We start from the raw sequence: 19,519 nt of genomic DNA, 5'->3' as shown, positions 1-19,519 counted from the left end.
ACCTATTACAGCAGTTACTACCCACGTGCACATGTTATATCCTTTATATATACTCAAATTATCACAACCTGTGTAAGATACATGGCAAAGAATGTTGCCCAGAACACAGATAAACAGAATCAGGCACCACTTGTTTCAATGACACTTAACGTAAGTTTAGAATTTTTCACTTTACCTGCATATAGCCAGGTCCTTGGAGTCATCTCTTTTAGGTTTCTTAATAGCAGGGACATTTTCTTGCTTTAGTTGGCTAACAGAAACATTTTCATCCATTTTTCTTTTTTTAGGGTCTGTTTTTCCTCTTTTTAAAGAGGCACTTGTAGTTGCAGCAGAGTCTTCATCCTCTGTATCTCCTGCTAATTTCTTACTTCTCTTCTGTTCATTACTTTTTTTCCCTTTGATTTGAAGTTTTTTTATTTTTAGGGTTTGACCACTTGCCTACGATCAAAAAAGTAAAACTAAAGTATGTTGTATAAAAATGGCAGTAAACATTTTAAAGGATTCTATCAGATTTGGCTTTTCCAACAAAATTTAAGACGTTGGGCTGTTAAACGCTGAACAATGAAGCTCAAAAGACATTGAAAAGATTCCAAATGAGAAATAAAAAACTCTGCCAGTTAATCAGCAAGAACATTCTGCACCCACTTACACTACAAAAATACAGTTTAAACCAAATAAAACTGTAGCCTTTACTACCACTAACATCCAAGTTAAATGCAACTGTTAATCTCATCATTTAGTGGCAGCCCAACATAAAGCATACAGACCATTACTATCGCTGAAAAAATTATGCTGTGGAAAGGAAAGGTCACTTTATCTTCATGGCTGGTATTACCTTTGCTATGCAGGCAGGGCAAAACCAGTCCCCATCAGGTATGGTGGTGATCTTGGGCCTGTGGCAGTAGGTGTGACAGCCTTTATCACAGCCATCACAAAGGAGCAGCAGTTCCTCATTGTCTCCCTTTCGACAAATCTGGCAGTACTGTAATACATGGAAGCCATCCTCAATTTCACTGTTAGAATTTCAAACACAGGAATGGTCCCGAAATTTCCCTTCCCCTCCAAACACAAGTTCACTCTTGAAATTGTTTCCCTTTCATTTTACCACAATCACAGTCTACTAATGATCCATCTGTGGAAAAATATATGCAGGACGTGAAGAACTAACCTAATGGCTACATTTGGGAACACATCTGAAAGACAATCCATAAGGCAGGTGTCCTACAGCACACAAAACTATGAATACGTTTTACATGTCATTAACGTCCACGAGAAGTAAAGGTGTCTTATGCATATCGAAATCACTCAGCCCACACGTACTCTCTCAGGAACCTTCTCTTAATTTATGCCCATCCTGCATGTATAAGTTGCTATTTCATAGAAGTAACTTATATTTTTCAACAGTATTTTCAAATAATAATCAGTACAGATCTTATCCAAAGGCCACCATAAACAAAATCAGTGAGGGAAAACATTCTCACCTAATACTTACATTTCCTGTGTCATTAAAGCACGGAATATTTCTGCTGAACCGAGAATGATACTATTAATCTTTTTCTGGGCAATAAATTCCTGCACCTTGAATTCAAATACCTGTTCCGGTGCTCCTACTAAATTCATAAACTTTTGTTCTCTGAGGATACAACTCTAAACTTAGACCTATTTAAACTCAAAGGTACAGTCTTACACTATAGTTTTTGTCTAAATTATTCTTTAATTGTCCAGATGCAATTAGAATCTGCATAGGACTGGCAGAAAGTAAAGAATTAAGGAAAAGACCCCTAATGTAAACATCCTGATTGCCACCCACTACATAAGCACTGGCCACTTAACCACCTCTTAATCCCATCATTGGTTTAGTTTTCAGAAACTTGAGGTTCAAAGGTCCATGCACATTTTGACATACGCATTTTGTACACACAGTTAACAGAGATCTGTCGTTAAGTGTAAAGGAAACAGGTATTTCATCCTATTTGCCCAATTTGCGTGTTCGGCCGTGAGAAGTGTGCATGCAAAGAAGCTGCACATTTGGAGCATCTCAGCTTTCTGAAAAAAGAAGCCCTTGATTGGGATGTCTGATGTTAAACCTCCATAAAGCTTGACACAGATGAGATCAGAAATAGTCCATCACATCATCCATCAGTCAGAGAGAGAAATTAATCATTTTAACCTAAATGTTAAGAACAAAGAGTAACCGCCATCTTAAATAACGCAATGAGTTATAAGGGCTTTTCGTCTCAGAAAGTTCAGGATGCTGTTTGTCACACAAAGAACAACCTTTTCCACTAAGGTTTATCTGTGCACAATGTACAGTTTAACTGTATTAAGTTTTACACGCAGCATTAGGAAGTGAATTAACAACTATGGCATCTTAAAATGCCTGAAGTGGAAAAACAGGATAAAACAAAACTGTTATAGTTTTTGGTTTTGTTTTTAAATAAAAAGAAAACCACTTACAACTTTCATGATAGATTTTTCCCATGCTATTGATTTCTGTAACTGCTGCACACACAGAGCTACCTGTGCAGCACTGCGTGCTTCTGACAATGCCCTTCTCCATACCCTTAGCCCTGGTGCAATATCCTCTTCAGTTCTGCATTGAAAAAAAAAGAGAAATTCAGTAGGTGGCATCCATGTTTGTTTATGTTTAAACGTGGAACAATCATCATCACATCGAAAGCCAAGCAATGACAAAACGTACACAGCCAATAAGGATAAGGTTTAAGCAACTAAATTTCATGTAGTGCACAGACTGTGGCTACGTGCCTCAAAGCTTAGTCACAACCGGTTAAATGTAAGTTAACTTTGCAAGATTATCCACAAACGTCACAAAAAAAATATCTTTACGAAGCACCATGCAGAATAACATGATCCATGTGGATCACAGACATACAAGAAAGTACATAGATAACAGGCAATAAGAAAATAGGCTCCAATTAGCAAAGAAGCACAATAATTTTTCAAGTTAATCTCAATAACCTACCCGTCACCATCACCACTAATGGATGGTGCAGGAGCAGGGACAGTAACTGTGCCCACATTATCCAGTTTGATCTGAATGGTGGTACTTAAGGGGCTCTTCAGATACCTTCGCTCTATGTTCCGCTCCAAGTCAGCGAGCCTGGTTACAGCTATATCTAGAGGGTTGTCACTCCTCCGCTCTAGAGAGCTGGTATTGCCTTCTCCGCCTCCAGCACAATCGCCATCGTGCTTCTTGTGCAATCTAGTAATTGACTTATGTTCACGATAGACCAAGTCGTCTCTCTCTGATGCAGGTTCTGGACACAGCCAACCCTATGTTAATAGAAAGGTTTGTGCATTTACTGGTTGCTGTTAACTTAGTGTGTAAACAGAGGAACTGTTTTAGGGAATCAAAGTAACTGAAGCGCTGTTTCCAGTAGATCTTGGTTACTTGCAATCCATCTGTAGAGACAGTTTCCCAAACATCCAGAGAACTAAAACAATTAATCAAAGAATACAAGCATTACCAGACTTTCTGAAGGCACCCTTCTGCAACAGTCTGCCTTCTGGGCTCCTTTTGAACTACCCTGTTCTATTGGTCAAAACATCAGAACAGGTCTATCTGTCCAACAGGTGCAGGAGAGTATCAATTAGTCACACAGAACTAACACCCAACCCTACAACAAACCAGATCCCAAATACTACTGCAACCAAACACACACAACTTTGCATCCTTACGCCCACCCTGGGGAAATCCCAGGTTGTAACGACAGACAGTGAATTCTTCACTCTTTCGCACTCATAACAGCTATCACATGTGCTCCACAACTCTACAATTCTCACGTGAAGTTGTAGGCTTTTCTGAAAGCATTAACAGCAACAACCACCCAAACCAGGCAGAACCAGGCAAATCCCACTGTAAGTAGGCAGTCTATATGCAATAAAATATTTGCATTCATAGAAGGTTTACAAAATGTGTAGGGTACTGCACACTGTACAAGAACACTCTCCAGGAACTGCCATTCCAAGCACCTCCAGCTGAAGATGTAACTGCAATAGAACGTTTCAAGCACAAATAACCATGATACTGATGCAGCAGACTTTGTTTATTTGCAGACAACTAGAGATGGAATAAGAAGGCACTTACCAGCAGCAAAAGGACTGCTACTATCTAATTCAAATTCTTACCACTTATTTTAAAGAGACACATTACTAAAAGTTGGGTTTACCTTAACTTGCAAACTAGCTGATGCAACTCTCCTCTCTAGATCTTCCACCTGCTGAAGAATAGCAAGATCCATCTCCATTGCTTGTTCTTCTACTGACCAGTTTTCCACAACATCTCGAGTTACCTGGTTATCTTCATTTTCATTGATATCAATAATTGCAACTGTATTTGAGAATCACATTTTAATTATTTTAATTAGTATTAAAACTTCTCTGAGTAAATTCAAACTGATTTACCTGTCACTCCAGCCAAATGTTGAAGTGTACTACTCCTAAGATACCCAATATGGACAACAAATTCTGTGGGTTTTCAAACTTGCAATTTAAAGGCAGAAAGGGGAAGGAGAGGCTGAGCAAAAAGCTGTTGCAAAGATGGAAAGAGCTTAAGAAGGTTACCATCACTTATGCCACTAGAGCAATTTATACTAAATGGGATTCCTCCGAACCTGTACCTTTCCAGAACAAGGCTGGTGAAAACGTAACTACAGACAATGACATCTTTGCCTTTTCTCTCCAGCTGCTACTCCTAACTCTTTATCTAAACCCATCTGAAAGAGCTCTATGCCAGTCATCTTATGCCCCAACACCAATTACATACCATCCTTATTTTTGATGCAGGCCAGAGTGATATAATCCATGTGTTTCTGTATTTGCTTTTGTAAGGCCTTTTCTCTTATTCCCCTGAGATGCAGCACTTTAAGCAAAGACTTTAGGTCCTCTGGATCAGTAATCCTCCACCATCCATACTGCATTTCTAAATCAAGACAAGCATATGACACTTTGCAGGCATTTTTTGTCAGGTTAGAGAAATCATCCATCCAAATCCAATGGGCAAATGATTAATAACAAAAAAAGTTGTCACATTGTGGTGTCACTGTAAAAAGAAATCACCCTTCACAAAGTTTCACCTTATTGTTGTATTATACTTACCTTCTGGTATAGGTTTTGGGTTAGGATAATCTACTGGCTTGGCTACTTCAATTGCTGTAGAAGGGGCAGAAGCTGTTTTTTCAGTCTGCAGGGCTGGTGATTCACTTTTATTTGCAGGAACGCTAGATGTCAAGAATGAGTTACCATTCACTTCTGATAACCCCAAGCCTGATCCAAGAGCAGGTAAAGGAGATGAAAATGGAACATTTGAAGTGAGAACTCCTGTAGACCATCCACAAAACTGAAGTCCCATTATAGGTAGTCCAGTCTTCATCTGCTACACAGAATATATTGTTAACACAATCATAGCTCCTATTTAATTATTACAAAGAAATCTGAATTATGATTAGGATGCTATTTGTCAAATAATAATCAAAACACAAAGAAGGCCTCAGTACTTTAAGAAAAAACAATGTAGCACTAACATGTAACACTCCTGATTAGAGCCCCATTAATGCTTATAAAATAACATCTTTTGCAGGGAGAGCATGGTGTGTCATGTTTCTGAAAACTAGTTTTTATTTATTTGCTTCTCATTTCATACCAGTCCTTAATCTCCTAAAAGCCACATTAAATTACTGAAATACAGGTACAAAACACTATAGACTGGCTTCCCAATTTTTTTTTTAATCAAAAAACCTCAAGTGTTATAAAACATCTGTAACATGAAACTAGTTATTAGTATTTGGAAAGAGAAAAGAAGAAGAGGATATGAGAGGATTTCTGTGAATCAGTTTGACTAAACAGAAACTCTGCCCAAACAGACAAGTTCAGACTATTCAAAACCACACTTATTTACCTGCAGTGGTGACAATGCAAAAGGACTTAATCCCATGGGACTCTGTGCAGACGTTGAGCCCAGAAGAGGTGACGGAACAGGTGAAGGTGACTTTGATGGTGGATGTGACTGAGGAGTAAGTGAGGTTGTAGTAGCTGGTGTGTCTATGTGGGTAACGGAACTGTCATCACAGGGTGTTCTCGGTAAAAGGCTGAACCACTGTCTGCTCTTTTCAGTGAGAGTCTTCAACAGCTGATCATTTGGAATTAGTGGAGAACTGTAAAACTGTCCTGTTCCACTTGCATTAGGACTGAAAAGATTGTTAGAATCAGCTTTCTCAATGGTGCTTTGTGATACGCTGGGCTGAAGGCTGCAGAGAGAGTTTTTTGAGTTACTTGGATAAGATAACGTGCAGCCATTTGCTGCACTGCCATTAGGTTTTGGGGACATAATGTCAGATTCAGGTGGCATTTTTGCTACCTCTAAAAGTTTGCTTAGTTTTGAAAACGACCCAGGCTTTTGTAAAAACAAGTTAGTGTTGTCCTTTTCTTTCAGATCTTCCTTTTGCTCACAGTGAGTTGTATTTAAACAGTGTAATTTTTCTTCTGTCTCAAATTCTTCTTTGATATGCATGCTTTCTACCTTTTTTAACTTCTCTTTTTCTTTTGCAATTTCCTCTAGGCCTAAAAAAGTACAGGAAACACAGATGAAATACAGTAAGACTAACTAATTTAGAGCATTTTTGTAATTGTAGTTAAACTTAAAATGACTTCATTTTTGGCTCAACACAAGCTAGACTGCAATGTCTTTTTCTTATCTTTTTTTTTCTTCTTCTTAAATGAAATCACTTCTCACTTCACCAAACTCTATGCAGAAGGAAACAAGCATCAAGGCACGCACAGACTTAAACCCTGCTAAACACCTGGAGGAAAATTAACCTCAGCATAGCTAATGTAGCTATAGTACTCTCCATGATAAAGATGCACATACATCTGAAGCAAATTGCCAGTGTCGAGTCTTTGAAAAGGACATTTTTTTTGCAGCTTTCTTTTTGCAAGACTCTCCACGCTTTATAAGAAAACTCCTCTGTTTATGTCTGTTTCTATCTAGACGGTCCAAGCCTTAAAGCTTGTTTTTGCAACAGACCATGTCATTATACTTAGTCAGCTACAAAAAGGAGGACCAAAATTCCTGCTGTGAAATTCCCCAAATATTCAAACACAACATTAAATATGTAACTGTGTTCAGTAAAAATCTTTAACAGTTTGACCATTTCTCTTCTACCCTGATAATGATGTGTCAACTTAGACTAAAAGTCTTAAAAAGTCTACAAAAGGATAGAAATAAGTCAGGAAAAGGAGGAAGGAGGTAGAAAATCCAACATTCCAACTTCTTGTTTTCATCCAATATTGCAATCACAAGTAAACAAAGATGCTGCTTATGGTTTACAGTCAGAACATCCACAAAAGCTTACTTGCTTGCTCTGGAAAATCATAACTTCTACAATAACAATTTGTTAAAGAAAAGAATATTCCCTCTCATTAAGACTTCAAAATGGGTCCACAGTTATCGTACATGTCAAGTGAGTATCAGCATATGAACCCAAATGACTACATAAACAGGAGAGAAATATTTTTTCAATAGACAGATCATTCAACAGTTTACATCTCACTTTTCCAGCGTTTAGATAAAGGAATTAGGTAGAATTTACTGAAACAGGGCAAAATAAGAGCTGAGGGGATGAAAAAGTAATTGGCAACTTGAGAACATGTCCGTTTTGCTATTCATGGAGATAAAACTTTCCTTAAGACAACAGGTTATAAAATATGGGTTTGCTATACAGTTCTTGGCTACAAATTCATGTGGGTTTGAGGGCAGGTTTTGTTTTCCCTGTCTTAAGACAAGTAGGTGCATTCCAATGATTTTTCTTTGTGTGCAATTTCTAAAGCATTTGGGGATCCATCTGGTTAAAACACAGTAAGAAAAATATAGTGACCAATAGGAACGCAAGCAGTACAGCACACCACAGTTTACCTTTTGTCTCCAGCTATTTCTCTGCAAAGGAGTTTCTAACACACAGCATAAAATAATGCAGGAGACACAGATAAGTTATCTTTTAAGCTACCCATTTTAGAAATATAACTTGAAGATCAAGATTAGATATAGGAAAAGTTCCACAGCTTATTTTGTGAGCGAAAACAGGGCTCAGATTTCATACCATGCTGTACTGTTCCCGTTATTTTAATTAAACCACTCTCTAGAATGATTCAGTTCCCATGAGATCACACAATTCTGAGGTGTTTCAGAGATTTTTTTGGTGTTACTTGGGAGGGATGACTATGAGAGGGTTTTGCTTCATCTGCATCAGAATTACAAAGGACTGTTCTGTGACCAAAATGAGGGCTTAAGTTTAAAAATTTTGATCTGAACAATAAGGTCAGACTAATGTGTGTTTTCTGCCTCTATCCAATTTAAAGTACATGAAAGATACAATCACCATTAGAATACAATTGTCACAAGCACAAAATTACATTTTAATTTCAGCAAAAACAAGTTCAGCATTTGCTGGATTGGAACAAAGATTAGTTGACAAAATACAGAGGCTAAATCATATGAATGACTGGAAAACACAGCACTTCGCTGTATGAAAAGGATTTTCATGTTTTCGCAGACATATCAAATCTTCAAGCACAGTGCAGTCTGTTTATTTGTACAAAACATGACAAGTCAAGATTAAAAGACTTTTTTAGCATTTTATGCTCATCCTAGTTTTCATATGCAGAGCTCACTGCCACAGGGAAAAATGTTCAGAAAGAGACACAAAATATCCCAGGTAGATAAAAATGAAAAAGTGTGACATGCAGAACTATAGCAACTGAAAATTCCAAAGAATTAATCCTCATTTTGAAAGATAGGTCATAATCAGAAAGAAGGTACCAGAGAGCAGGGTATAACAGTGCTTGTTTAGCCTCTGTATGAAGGTAAAGCCTAAAGACCTGCACAGCATCATAGCCTACAGAGATGGGCGTGGAGTCTTGGCATAGCATGCCTTGGTGTGGTATAATTTCTTTACATTTCTCACCTTCACCACTTTCCATGCCTTCCACAAAAATGCCCCCACACTGGGGCAGAATCCAGTACCGGCGCCTGTAACGATCCTGACCAAACATCATTGAACGCAAGCAGTGGGAAGCTTCAAATAACTTCTTTCTGTACTGGCTCTGTTGCTGTTTTTAAAAAGAGAAAGCAGCGTAACTCAACAGGGGGAAGAAACTTGTTATAGCAGAAAACATCTCCTGGCTGCCAGGAAGAACAAAATCCAAGGGTCACATGAGGAGGCTCCTGTGTGTGCTATGTTACATTCTACTCACAACTGCTGCCTTGATGATTCTATTCATAGAGCTCCCTTAAAAACAAATCAATTCAGTCACTTCCTAGTTCAGCTTAAGCTTATCAGTCTTCCTTTGTAGCAATGGTAGGGCCCGTCATTTTAACACTGACTCTCAGAGAACAACAGGATCAAAGACTTCATTGCACAAGAGCAGCCAAAATCCCATCACTTGTACAGTAACAGCAAATGGCACAGGAAGCACTGCAGACAGCCAGTACTGCAGCTCCTGATGGGAAACCAGTGAGATACTTCATCTAGTTAATAAAAGAATGTGAATAAGGTCTGAACAGAAATACTGCATTCAAATACAAACAGCTCTCCGAGAGGGGTCAACAAGAATTTTGGTTTGCTTATTGAAATCTCGTTCTGATAATTTGACAGTGATGGAAAGCAAGTGTAATTCTGGGCTGCAATTTGATACATTAGAGAAACCAAGAGCACTGGCCCAGGCTGCCCAGGCAAGTTGTAGAGTCTCCTTCTCTGGAGGTCTTCAAAACCCACAGGATGCATTCCTGTGTGACCTGATTTAGGTGGGAGCTGCTTCTGCAGGGGGGTTGGACTGGATGACCTCTAAAAGTCCCTTCCAACCCCCACCATTCTGTGATTCCATGAAGAGAGAAATTCTAATTCTTATTCTTTCTAATAAGAATAACAAAAACATGGGCCATGAATGCCATTATCTACAGCATTCTATTTGTCTTCCTCGTCTATTCTTTCAAAATCTGAACCAAAGGCAGCTCTCTGTATTGGCTTGGAACACAGTAGGCCAAAATTAGTCAGCTGTAGGAGGGAATGAGAACTGCAACCATTCGTACAATGGAAAAATTACTGCTTCTCAAACACAACATTTATCATCACTTTCTAGGATCAAGAGGCAGAATTATATCAATTAGGTCTGGATAAAAACTATAATACTTTTTATTCTGAGATACATGAATATATTATCAACAGCTTTCTAACTGCCTTTTGAATCACATCCATTTGGTGCCATCAGACTAAACTCACAGTTTAGGTGTCCAGAACAGCAGCATCTTTCATGAAATCACAGCACCTTTCAATTTACATTGAGTTGGAGCATTCCAAAGGACGATTAACATTGTAACTTACAATATCCAGTGATCGATTTGTAGTATAACAAAGAGAAATGATGTCTCACCTTTGTCAGTTTTTCAATCTGCTTCTCTAGTTCTTCCACGCTCGCTGTCTGATCCCCGTCATCCTGTAATCACCAAATACACGTTCTTGTTGAATTTATTTCAGGAGAAAATCATACAATTCTGTCTTACTAATACTACAGTAGAAAGATGCCACGGAAAATGAGTCAAATTCTAATGATAAAGAAGTGAAATTTTGTGGCTGTTCAATATATTTGACTGGGAACAACGTATTGTGAATCATTCCAAACCATCCCCGATGCATTCAAAGATGCTCATGGCTAAATATTCACTGAAAGCGTTCTTTTACTGGAAGAAATAATCCAGGTTGTGCATGAGCACTTAAGATTTCAGAATTAAATCTTAGTTTCTATGAAGTTTTTGTACATTCAGATGGGTTTTTAAATGTTTTTCATGCATGAAATAACACCACCAGTCAAAATCTTCTCCATCAGTGTACACTTGCATTTTATTTCAATGAGTACCAGAAATTGTAGAGCTATTTTAATTACAAGTCTGCTATAAATTTCAGTATTAATCTTGCTAATTTTTAAAGAGGAATGCAACCATGACTATGGTTTCCCTCTTTGGAAAGTATTTGGGGAGAACAATAAGCTTCCAAAAGAATACAACCAAAATCCTAGGAGCTCCCAATCACCTGCCCTGTATAACACTGGTCTTTCTTGGCATCATAAAAGTGTACCACAGCGAAGTCTTCTGAAGTACCACATACAGCATGAATGCAATGGAACTTCTGAACATTCATCTCTCTACAAGAGTTACAGGACTTTTGTCTATGAAATGCCCGCTGCACCAAAACAGGAGATTGTACTAAAGGGAAAAAGATTAAGGGACGGATGTGAGATTAGATACCTAAATATTACTGCTTTTAAATTCTGAAATACTAATTTCTAAGAACTTTGTGCTAGGCCTGTAAGGTATTTTCTGAAATTCATACATACTGTAGTACTTGAAATAAATCTAGACTAACAGCACAAATGTCTGTACCCTAGAAATTCGCCGAGTTTTTAATGAAGAGTGTTTTCAAAGACTGGAATCCATACATCATTTTGTATATGTGTATGGTTCAAGAAGTCAAACGCACAGCAGCCGTAGAACCTTAACTTTGAACTTTGGTAATCTTACCCACATCGATCACTTTCTAGCAAATAGTGCAACACCTAGAGTGCTAAAAATGTGTGATTTGGTACTGCTGGTCTCTCCTCAGGTTTCTTCCAGCAGTGAATTCTAGAGTTCTACAGTCAATCTTACAGGCCTGTGGCACTTGTATTAAAAAAAAAAAATCTTCTAGCCACTGTAGATACAATTCAGCTCAAACAAGATCTAAATCAGCTTTTGTGATCCTTTCTGTATCTTCTCTAATACTGAACAGTAAATTTTATCATCTTGTGATCAAATGCAGTTGGGCACTGACTGCCCTACAAAAGTTATGAAAAAGACACACAAGAAGGTCACAGGCAACCTGTTCAAGAGATAATGTTCAATACAACTTCACATTTCTTTAGTATTTTGTTAGTAAGAACAAAATTGCAGTATTCTGGATCTGGTACAATTGTTCAGAATTTCAGAGAAATTAACACTAAGTCAAAACAAGTAAGCAGGGAAAAAAATCCACACCAGGCTCAAACCAAACCAACTACACCAAACAAAACCCCCCACCAACCCACACTCCAATAGTTATGACAAAGGAAAAAAAATACATTTCAGAAAAAGAAGTTATTCCAAAAATTTTAAAACCCTGGAGGTTTTCATCCTCCTTAGTGTGAGACCTCGGGGAAGCAGCGAAACAGAAGGAAAACAAGGTTAACTCAATTTCACTATACTTAAAATCCCCCACCTCATCCTCACAAACTTCTGCCTTCTTTCCTTTTTTATCTTCTTTGTCCTCTTCATCCTCATCGTCCTCATCTGCCTGATCATCGCTGTCATCATCATCATCATCATCATAATCACTGTCCCCTGCCTTCCGTCTGCGTTTGCGGCCTGGTGTTGGTGTTTCCAAGGACTGCTGTTCCTCTCCTATGTCACCAACTCCTGTAGCATCTCTTTTGCCCGTTTTCTTGGCATGAATTATTCTAAGCCTTAACAGATCACAAGCGGTGAAATTACCAAGTGTGTCTGTAGCATAAACGTGCTTTTCTTACTTTGTGCTTGAACGTAAATGATACATTTTATATTCCCACTAGCTCTTCTGTTCTAATATGACACTGTATTTTCTCAATATTTCTTGCCATGAGTCAACAAATCAGGATATGAAACCCCTTCTGCCTGTTATTTGGTTCAGAATACAATTTCTGTTTCTCCCAGATGAATTTTATTGTGTCACTTTTCAGAGGAAATGAAACAGAAGAGGGGCTTTGAAAAGTCCGGAAAGACAGAAGAGAGAAAACCATTTCAACTTCTCTTTATGCATTTGAAAATGTAATCTTAAAATACCTCTGTCTGAGGGGGAAAAAAAAAGGCAAAAATCCTCTGTTGGGTGCATGAAATTACTTAAATTTTTATGGCCACAACAATGGTTGGTAAAAAAAAAAACCCAAACATTTGACACGTTATTCATTTTTTGTTTACTATATATTATATGATTTCAGTCCTTTGGCTGTTATTTTTATTTTAGGGCATACTTTCTTTTCTGAGAGATCTCTGCTACCTAAGGTACCAGGAAGGAGATTACTCAAAGTCTTTATCTTTCCTTTTAAGAAAGAAAAAGGAAACTTACATACCAGTAATTATGGTTGTAGTAGACCTTCTTCTTCTATAAAACCCCTATAAGACAAGATTCCACACAGCAAAAAATTACAGTTCCACCTATCAGGGAGCTAGAAGGCAAACATGCTGAATCACAGGAGGTATAAATAGCCAGGCCTAACCAGTCACTTATAACGCAGATCAAAAACGCAACTGACTTAGAAGAGATTCATATATGTGTAGAAAAGACAGAAGATATTGGCAAGTGATGACTGAAAGAGGGTAGGATGGGAAAAGTAGAACGGTAACGACAAACACAATTACTAGCACGTAATTTTCCCTTGTCGTACTTCTCTCTCTTCCCATCCTACAAAACAATATTCCATACAGCAAGTGGCTACATGCATGACGAGTGCTGTACAAGTACTGGCTTTGGGCACACCGACAAATGCATCAGCCTTCTGCAAATGCTGATCAGCAGAGGCAGTACTCAACAGCACAGATTTCAATGAAGCTGTCACTGATCAACTGGTAGCAGCATTTTTAAAAGAGACTGTTAACAAGAAATCATCAAGGCGACTTCTGTTTGCTTGAAAACAGTTGGGCTTTTGGGTTTTTTGCATGTGGTTTTCTGATTGGGGGTTTTTGTTTGCTCGTTTCTAATGCAGTGGTTAATCCACTGGAGAACTCAGGACATTTTGCATTTTTATTTTTCAAATACAAATGGACTTTTAACTCTTTTAATCTTTTTTTTTTTTTCCTTTAAATTAAACCAAAAATTCTCAAGGTGACTTTGGAAGCAAGTAACATTTTTAGGTCTGGTGCAAAAGTCTTGGTCTCACTGAGTATCAGTAGTACTCAGGCTTCCACTGTTTAGGGTTTGGATTTTTTCCTTTTTACAAGGATAAATTCAAACTACCAAATCCTCTTCATCTGGACTGGAAATTCCTGCCTTATCAACAGGAATTTAACTATTAAACCAAACCGCTGGCAAATGATTGACTGCCATGTGACTGGACAATTAGACTAAGATAATCTCAAAGATAATTCAATAATAAAGCTGGCAGATGAATATTCAGCAACTAGCAAACACCTCTTTCATATACCTACAAGAAATGAGAAGCAGCAAAAAACCATTACTTTTGCTGAAAGGAAAAATAGAGGTACAATGCTTTCAAGCACTAAAGGAAGCCTGCATGACACTACAGATTATAAAGATGGAGATGAATCAGATGTTCTCTTTTAATAGCACCATAAGCACAAGAAGACACAAGTCTGTATGTGAAGTAGCACAGAGGCAGAAACCAGAGAGTAAATTCAGGTATTTCAAGAAGCAGCATATGGTTCACTTAGAGAAGGAAATCTTCACTCAGAAAGCTGTTTCATCTTTCTCACTCTCAGGTATATACCAAAACTTTTGCAACTGCTGAGACAGTTATAAAGTCTATTGGCTTATAAGAAGAGTGGGTGGCCCATCAGATCATAGAATACTAGATTCACTTTTTGACCTAATTTTCATGACTTCCTCATGATTTCTGTAAATAAATATCAAGTAGAAGCAAGGCAAGGAAATGCTGAATATCACACTTTTTATGGACTTCCAACATACTTCAGCTTGGGTCTCAAAAAATGAAAGTTTTCCAAGCTAGCATTGCCATCTCTGATCCAAACTCAGGATGTAATTTCTCACCTCACATAACACTGCTTTTGACAGGCCATCATCATTTACTGTTGAGATGGCCTCAATGGAAAGAAATGAACTTACGAGGAGTATGCCACAATATTAAAAATAATATTGTTGCAGCGAAAAATCTTGTTCTACAGTTTTTTCATGTCTTGCAAAGAAACAGATACTACCTAATCCTTCAAGTAGCTGTATTTCATTTTTCTCCTTTGTATTGATCAAGCTACAAAAGGGGTGCCAAGGAGGAGATATGTAATGGAAAAGGAGATGCCTAGATTATTATTGTCTTGTTAAAAAAACAGCTGAATCACTTCAAGTGAGACAGTCTTCTGACTACAGTTGTGACACAGAAAGCACAAAGAAAGATGAAGTGACTGTATGAGACAAGTGCCTTTAGAAAAATGGTGACTAGTATCAAGACTCACATCTAAATATAGAGAAGGAATTAGATGCAATCTCTCACTGACTATGAGCCCATCAGAAACAGTCCAGGTGTCTCAGAATTCAGTTTCCAACCACATGTATTATGCTCCATACGTCAAGGACTTGTGTTCAACATATTTAAGAGGGGAAAAAGAAAATCAAACCAAAAAACTCCACCGTAACAGCAAAAAAGGAAAAAAAATCCAAAATCCATATCCTTACAGGCTTTTACACAACGATTCTTTTTTCCAACCTGGAATTTTCATGTTGCTTTTTAATATCTTACAAGTATAGGTTTTCTCTTTTTTTTGCCCTCTTCCCTCCACCCCTGATATCCAGTTGAAGAGCTACAGTGAGAACACAAGCACAAAAATAATCACTCCACGGAAACATCTGGTACAGGTAGAATCTTTTCTCATCCTACCTGGACATACTTCAAGATAGTCTGGACATAGTGGTATGAAGATTTACCACAATAAACACCACAAACCAGTCTGAGATGAAACAAATCCATTCCTCAGCAACTGTTACTCTACAACTATATACTTCCCATGCATGATGGGCTTGTGTTGAGCCACATGTAAAGGTCTGTACGCATATGGAAAGAGTACACATCCATTGATCACACAATGAACAATCAAGAAACCAGATACTCCTATGCAAAACTGTTTGGGATTGGGATGCTAAAAAACTAGACTGAGATTTGAAATGAATAGGGAAGATAACATGCATAAGAATGAAATCTGAAGGCAGAAACAAAAGCTCAAACAGAAGACTGAAATGGACAGATTTCTTTTCAGAGAAGCTCCAGAACAGTTCTAAGAGTTCATGAAAAACACCAAATCATGTAATAAAGAAGGAAACATGGTTTAAAATTGATCAAATAAGGCACTTCTAAAAAGCTTTTTAGAGTTCATCAGAAACATAGCGGAAAATCCAAGAATTCTGAACCAAAGCTGAGAGAGATGAATCAAGTCCAGTGAACTGAAAGAAGCAGAACATTTCTGAGCACTCCCATGATACTTACACTTGAAAATAGGACAGGACTATTGAAATCTGAAATCCACAAGGGGTAAACACAAGAAGTAGAAAAATGACTGTAGAAAGGAAGAGCGGCTTGAGACTTCAGGTTACTATGCCATCACTTGAAGGGGAAGAAAAGAGATCATGAGGAAAAGGGAGAATCCTACATTTACAAGTACTTACAGTTTGATGGAGGGAGAGAAAGACTAAGCAGTCTCCAAGGAGATAAGGACAGGTAAGGGTTGCATTCCACTAATGGACAGTTGGCTACATCAGAACTTCAGAAACACTATTTAAATTACGTCTCATAGAAGGGATAGAGATGAAGACAGGAAAAGGTATTTGGATTGTCATAGAAGATAAATTATATTAACCCTATGCAGACTGGGATCTGCAGTATTAGTAGAGAATTTCTTTTTACTGTTCTACTTTTTTCCTCTACCTCCCTCTTGTCCTTCTTCTTTACTTCTCTCCTTCTTCCTTCTGAGATACATTAGAGGGAAAAAAGGCAGACATAAGATTAGAAACACAAGTACCTAAAGTGAGGAATAAGAAAGGATTCACTGTTCATAGCACAAGGTAAAGATGATGAAGAAAAAAACCATAAGAGTCTGGCCATGTATTTTTACCCCCTGTGATTCATGAACTCGATACCTTCTAGCTTCCTGGTGGCTGGAACCATTATGTTTGCTGTATGGAATTTTGTCTTGTAGGATGGGAGAACAGTGGACATGAAACTGACAACCCTTAAAAAGTTCCAAATTTACCTTAAATAAAAATAAATTTAAAAAAAAATCTGCAAGTTTGCATTCTACATGTGATCCCTAGCTACAGGGAACAATGCAACACTGACAGATGGGAAACACTAAGATAACATAACATGAATTCTCAAAATGTAATTGGTAATTGTGGTATGAGGATCATGTCTTCTTAAAATGCCTTTCAGAACAAACACTGGTAATTATGGTAGGTCCAAATACACTTTGGTAATGTCAGTAACGACTGGAAGGTCCCATAATATTCCAATAAAAAAACCTTTATTTTCTCCCAAAGAATACAAAAGGGACTAGACTTTGCTCCAATTTTGAGGGACTCCAATCCTCTGAATCTCATGCACATTTAACAGATTGTGAAAGAATGGTGCTGCACCATTCTAAATCCACATTCATTTTAATTAAGCAGTTCAGTTACTAACTTCTTGGTAAACCTGTAATTGCATCAGCTAATTTTGTCCTTAGAACCAATTGCCTAGACAGAAGCATATCCGAGCAAATGCAATAATGCAATATGCTGCAATATTTAAGAAAATAAGACTTACTTCCGAAGTTTGCCTTCAACCATCCACTTATCTCTCCTTAAGTTTGACATGTAATCAATGTTTTTATCAATTTCACTGTCAAAGACAAAATAATTAATTAACTGTGTACTTGTAAATCTTTTTTCTAGCAAGACATTTATGTACAGACACTTTGTCCCAAACAGCTATCTTGGAGAAATGTCTACAACTCAAACAGTTCTGAAGCTACGAAATTCCAACACCAGGAATGCCAGCACAGCATACTCCTGTGCACACACCAAGCAGTCTTCATTTACACTACCACATCAGCTTTCTTTCCTTAAGAAGCACGTCATTCAAAGAATCTGATGTTGCTTAACATGGTTCTAATTCAAAGTCAAGCCTCCAGATGTATTTGCCACAATGCATCTCGCCCTGCACTGGGAACAAATCTCACTGTATGTCTGTGGCGTTCTAGTCAGGATCCATGCGATCTACCAGCTAACATTCACTTCTCACTGCAGGAACTGAAGAACCAAATGCAGTACTTCAGTACAGTGACCATCTGCAAGTCCTTTCTGAGACACCTCAGCCTCAACAATTCAGCAGGTTATAGCTGTTTCCATGATGAAAATGCAGAAACTCAAGTTCTGAATGATCATTTCTGCACCTGTTGGTCATCTGCAATAAGATAAAGTTTCTGACTACGGTGAATTTGATTAATAGACATGAACTCGCATGCACAGCACTTGCACAGCCCACCTCTGCTATTTTTCAACTTTGGAAAACATGAAGTGTCCCTTTCATTCTTGCCTCACAAATGCCAATTAACTTTTGCAGAATAGTATATGAAATTCACCAGGAAACAAACCAGCACCCAACCAAGTGATAAAAGGCTTGACCAAAGCATGCATGCTGAGATTTAAGTATCCCAAAGACTGGCACTTCCCAAGCCTTTATTGCACATTGTTCAGCTTTCAAATGCTATTGAACGTAGGGGTATTCTTTCATTGTGAAATGCTGTATGGTACTGAGCACAAATGAAGTATACACTTTCTTGAATTACTACCTTGACAAATCAAGGCTTGCCACCTCAACGTAGGACCCTAGTTAAGGCATCTGGACAAAAGGGGTCAAAACAAAATTAAAAAAGAAGGGGAGAACAGAGTACTACAGAAGCTTTACACAATCATTCTAAACCAATCCCTGGAGTACCCAAGTAAATTTCTGTGTAATCAGTCTCAACTTTTACTCCATAAATAGCTGCAGAATATTTGGTGCAAGCTTCAAAAACAAAATTGACCAAACACAGAAAAACTCTGTTTTTCCATATGTAAAAAGTACATAAGGTAAGAAGTAACACTGCAAATTTCAGCTTTCCTTGTAGAAATATCAAGGATACTCCAGTACCAGAACACAGTACACACAAGTACTTTGTAGCTATAACATTTTTATAATCTCCTTTTTACAGACCTGTTTGAGAAAAATCTTACCTTACTACACTTTTGCTGCATGCTAACTCATTGACAAGGAAAGCAAGTACTGATGCTTTCTGAGCTGGAGTATGTGCCTGAAAAGCTTTTGTCTTCAAGCTCTCAGTCAGCTCAGTTTGCCCACAGTGAGCCTCCATGAATATCTGCAGAATCTCGGACACGTTATCTCGATTGATGCCAACATTCAGTAAGTGTTCCCCAAGTATAGTTTTAGCCTAAGAAAAATAAAGATGTTTCAAACAAACACATTTGTAAATACTTTCCTCCCCTTATTCATAAATAACAGTGGGGTGTGTTTATTTGAATTTTTAAATATGGACTTTAAATAGGATTTTTCTTTGAAACTATTCAAATATAAATCTTGAATAGATTAACAAATTAGTATGTCCTCACCTCTAAGTTTTTAAGAGCAGACAGTAGTAATATTAATTAAACAGATTAAATGAAAAAAGGCATGGTCCAACTGGAAC

At 37.8% G+C, this 19,519-nt stretch overlaps 1 protein-coding gene across 18 annotated transcripts in view; it reads right to left on the bottom strand.

The window, feature by feature from the left end:
- The window catches only part of BAZ2B (bromodomain adjacent to zinc finger domain 2B), a 127,573-nt gene that overhangs the window by 3,393 nt on the left and 104,661 nt on the right, over positions 1–19,519 (bottom strand). For 12 of the 18 annotated variants that reach the window (XM_062004476.1, XM_062004473.1, XM_062004481.1 and 9 more), the window contains 13 exons: positions 19,050–19,264; positions 17,599–17,673; positions 12,300–12,543; positions 10,444–10,506; positions 8,979–9,123; positions 5,918–6,579; positions 5,119–5,395; positions 4,787–4,942; positions 4,191–4,351; positions 2,984–3,294; positions 2,458–2,593; positions 836–982; positions 176–438 (listed from right to left, as the gene is read on the bottom strand). In XM_062004476.1, coding sequence (XP_061860460.1) covers positions 176–438; positions 836–982; positions 2,458–2,593; positions 2,984–3,294; positions 4,191–4,351; positions 4,787–4,942; positions 5,119–5,395; positions 5,918–6,579; positions 8,979–9,123; positions 10,444–10,506; positions 12,300–12,543; positions 17,599–17,673; positions 19,050–19,264 — 2,855 coding nt within the window. The remainder of the gene's footprint in view (positions 1–175; positions 439–835; positions 983–2,457; positions 2,594–2,983; positions 3,295–4,190; positions 4,352–4,786; positions 4,943–5,118; positions 5,396–5,917; positions 6,580–8,978; positions 9,124–10,443; positions 10,507–12,299; positions 12,544–17,598; positions 17,674–19,049; positions 19,265–19,519) is intronic. The other 6 variants (XM_062004488.1, XM_062004489.1, XM_062004490.1 and 3 more) reach the window with 4 other exon arrangements.

The sequence above is a fragment of the Colius striatus genome, chromosome 11 (genome assembly GCF_028858725.1).
Source record: "Colius striatus isolate bColStr4 chromosome 11, bColStr4.1.hap1, whole genome shotgun sequence".
In the NCBI taxonomy this organism is placed as follows: Eukaryota; Metazoa; Chordata; class Aves; order Coliiformes; family Coliidae; genus Colius; species Colius striatus.
Note: the sequence above shows the minus strand (reverse complement) of the source record. Positions and strands in the feature narration are given on the sequence as shown.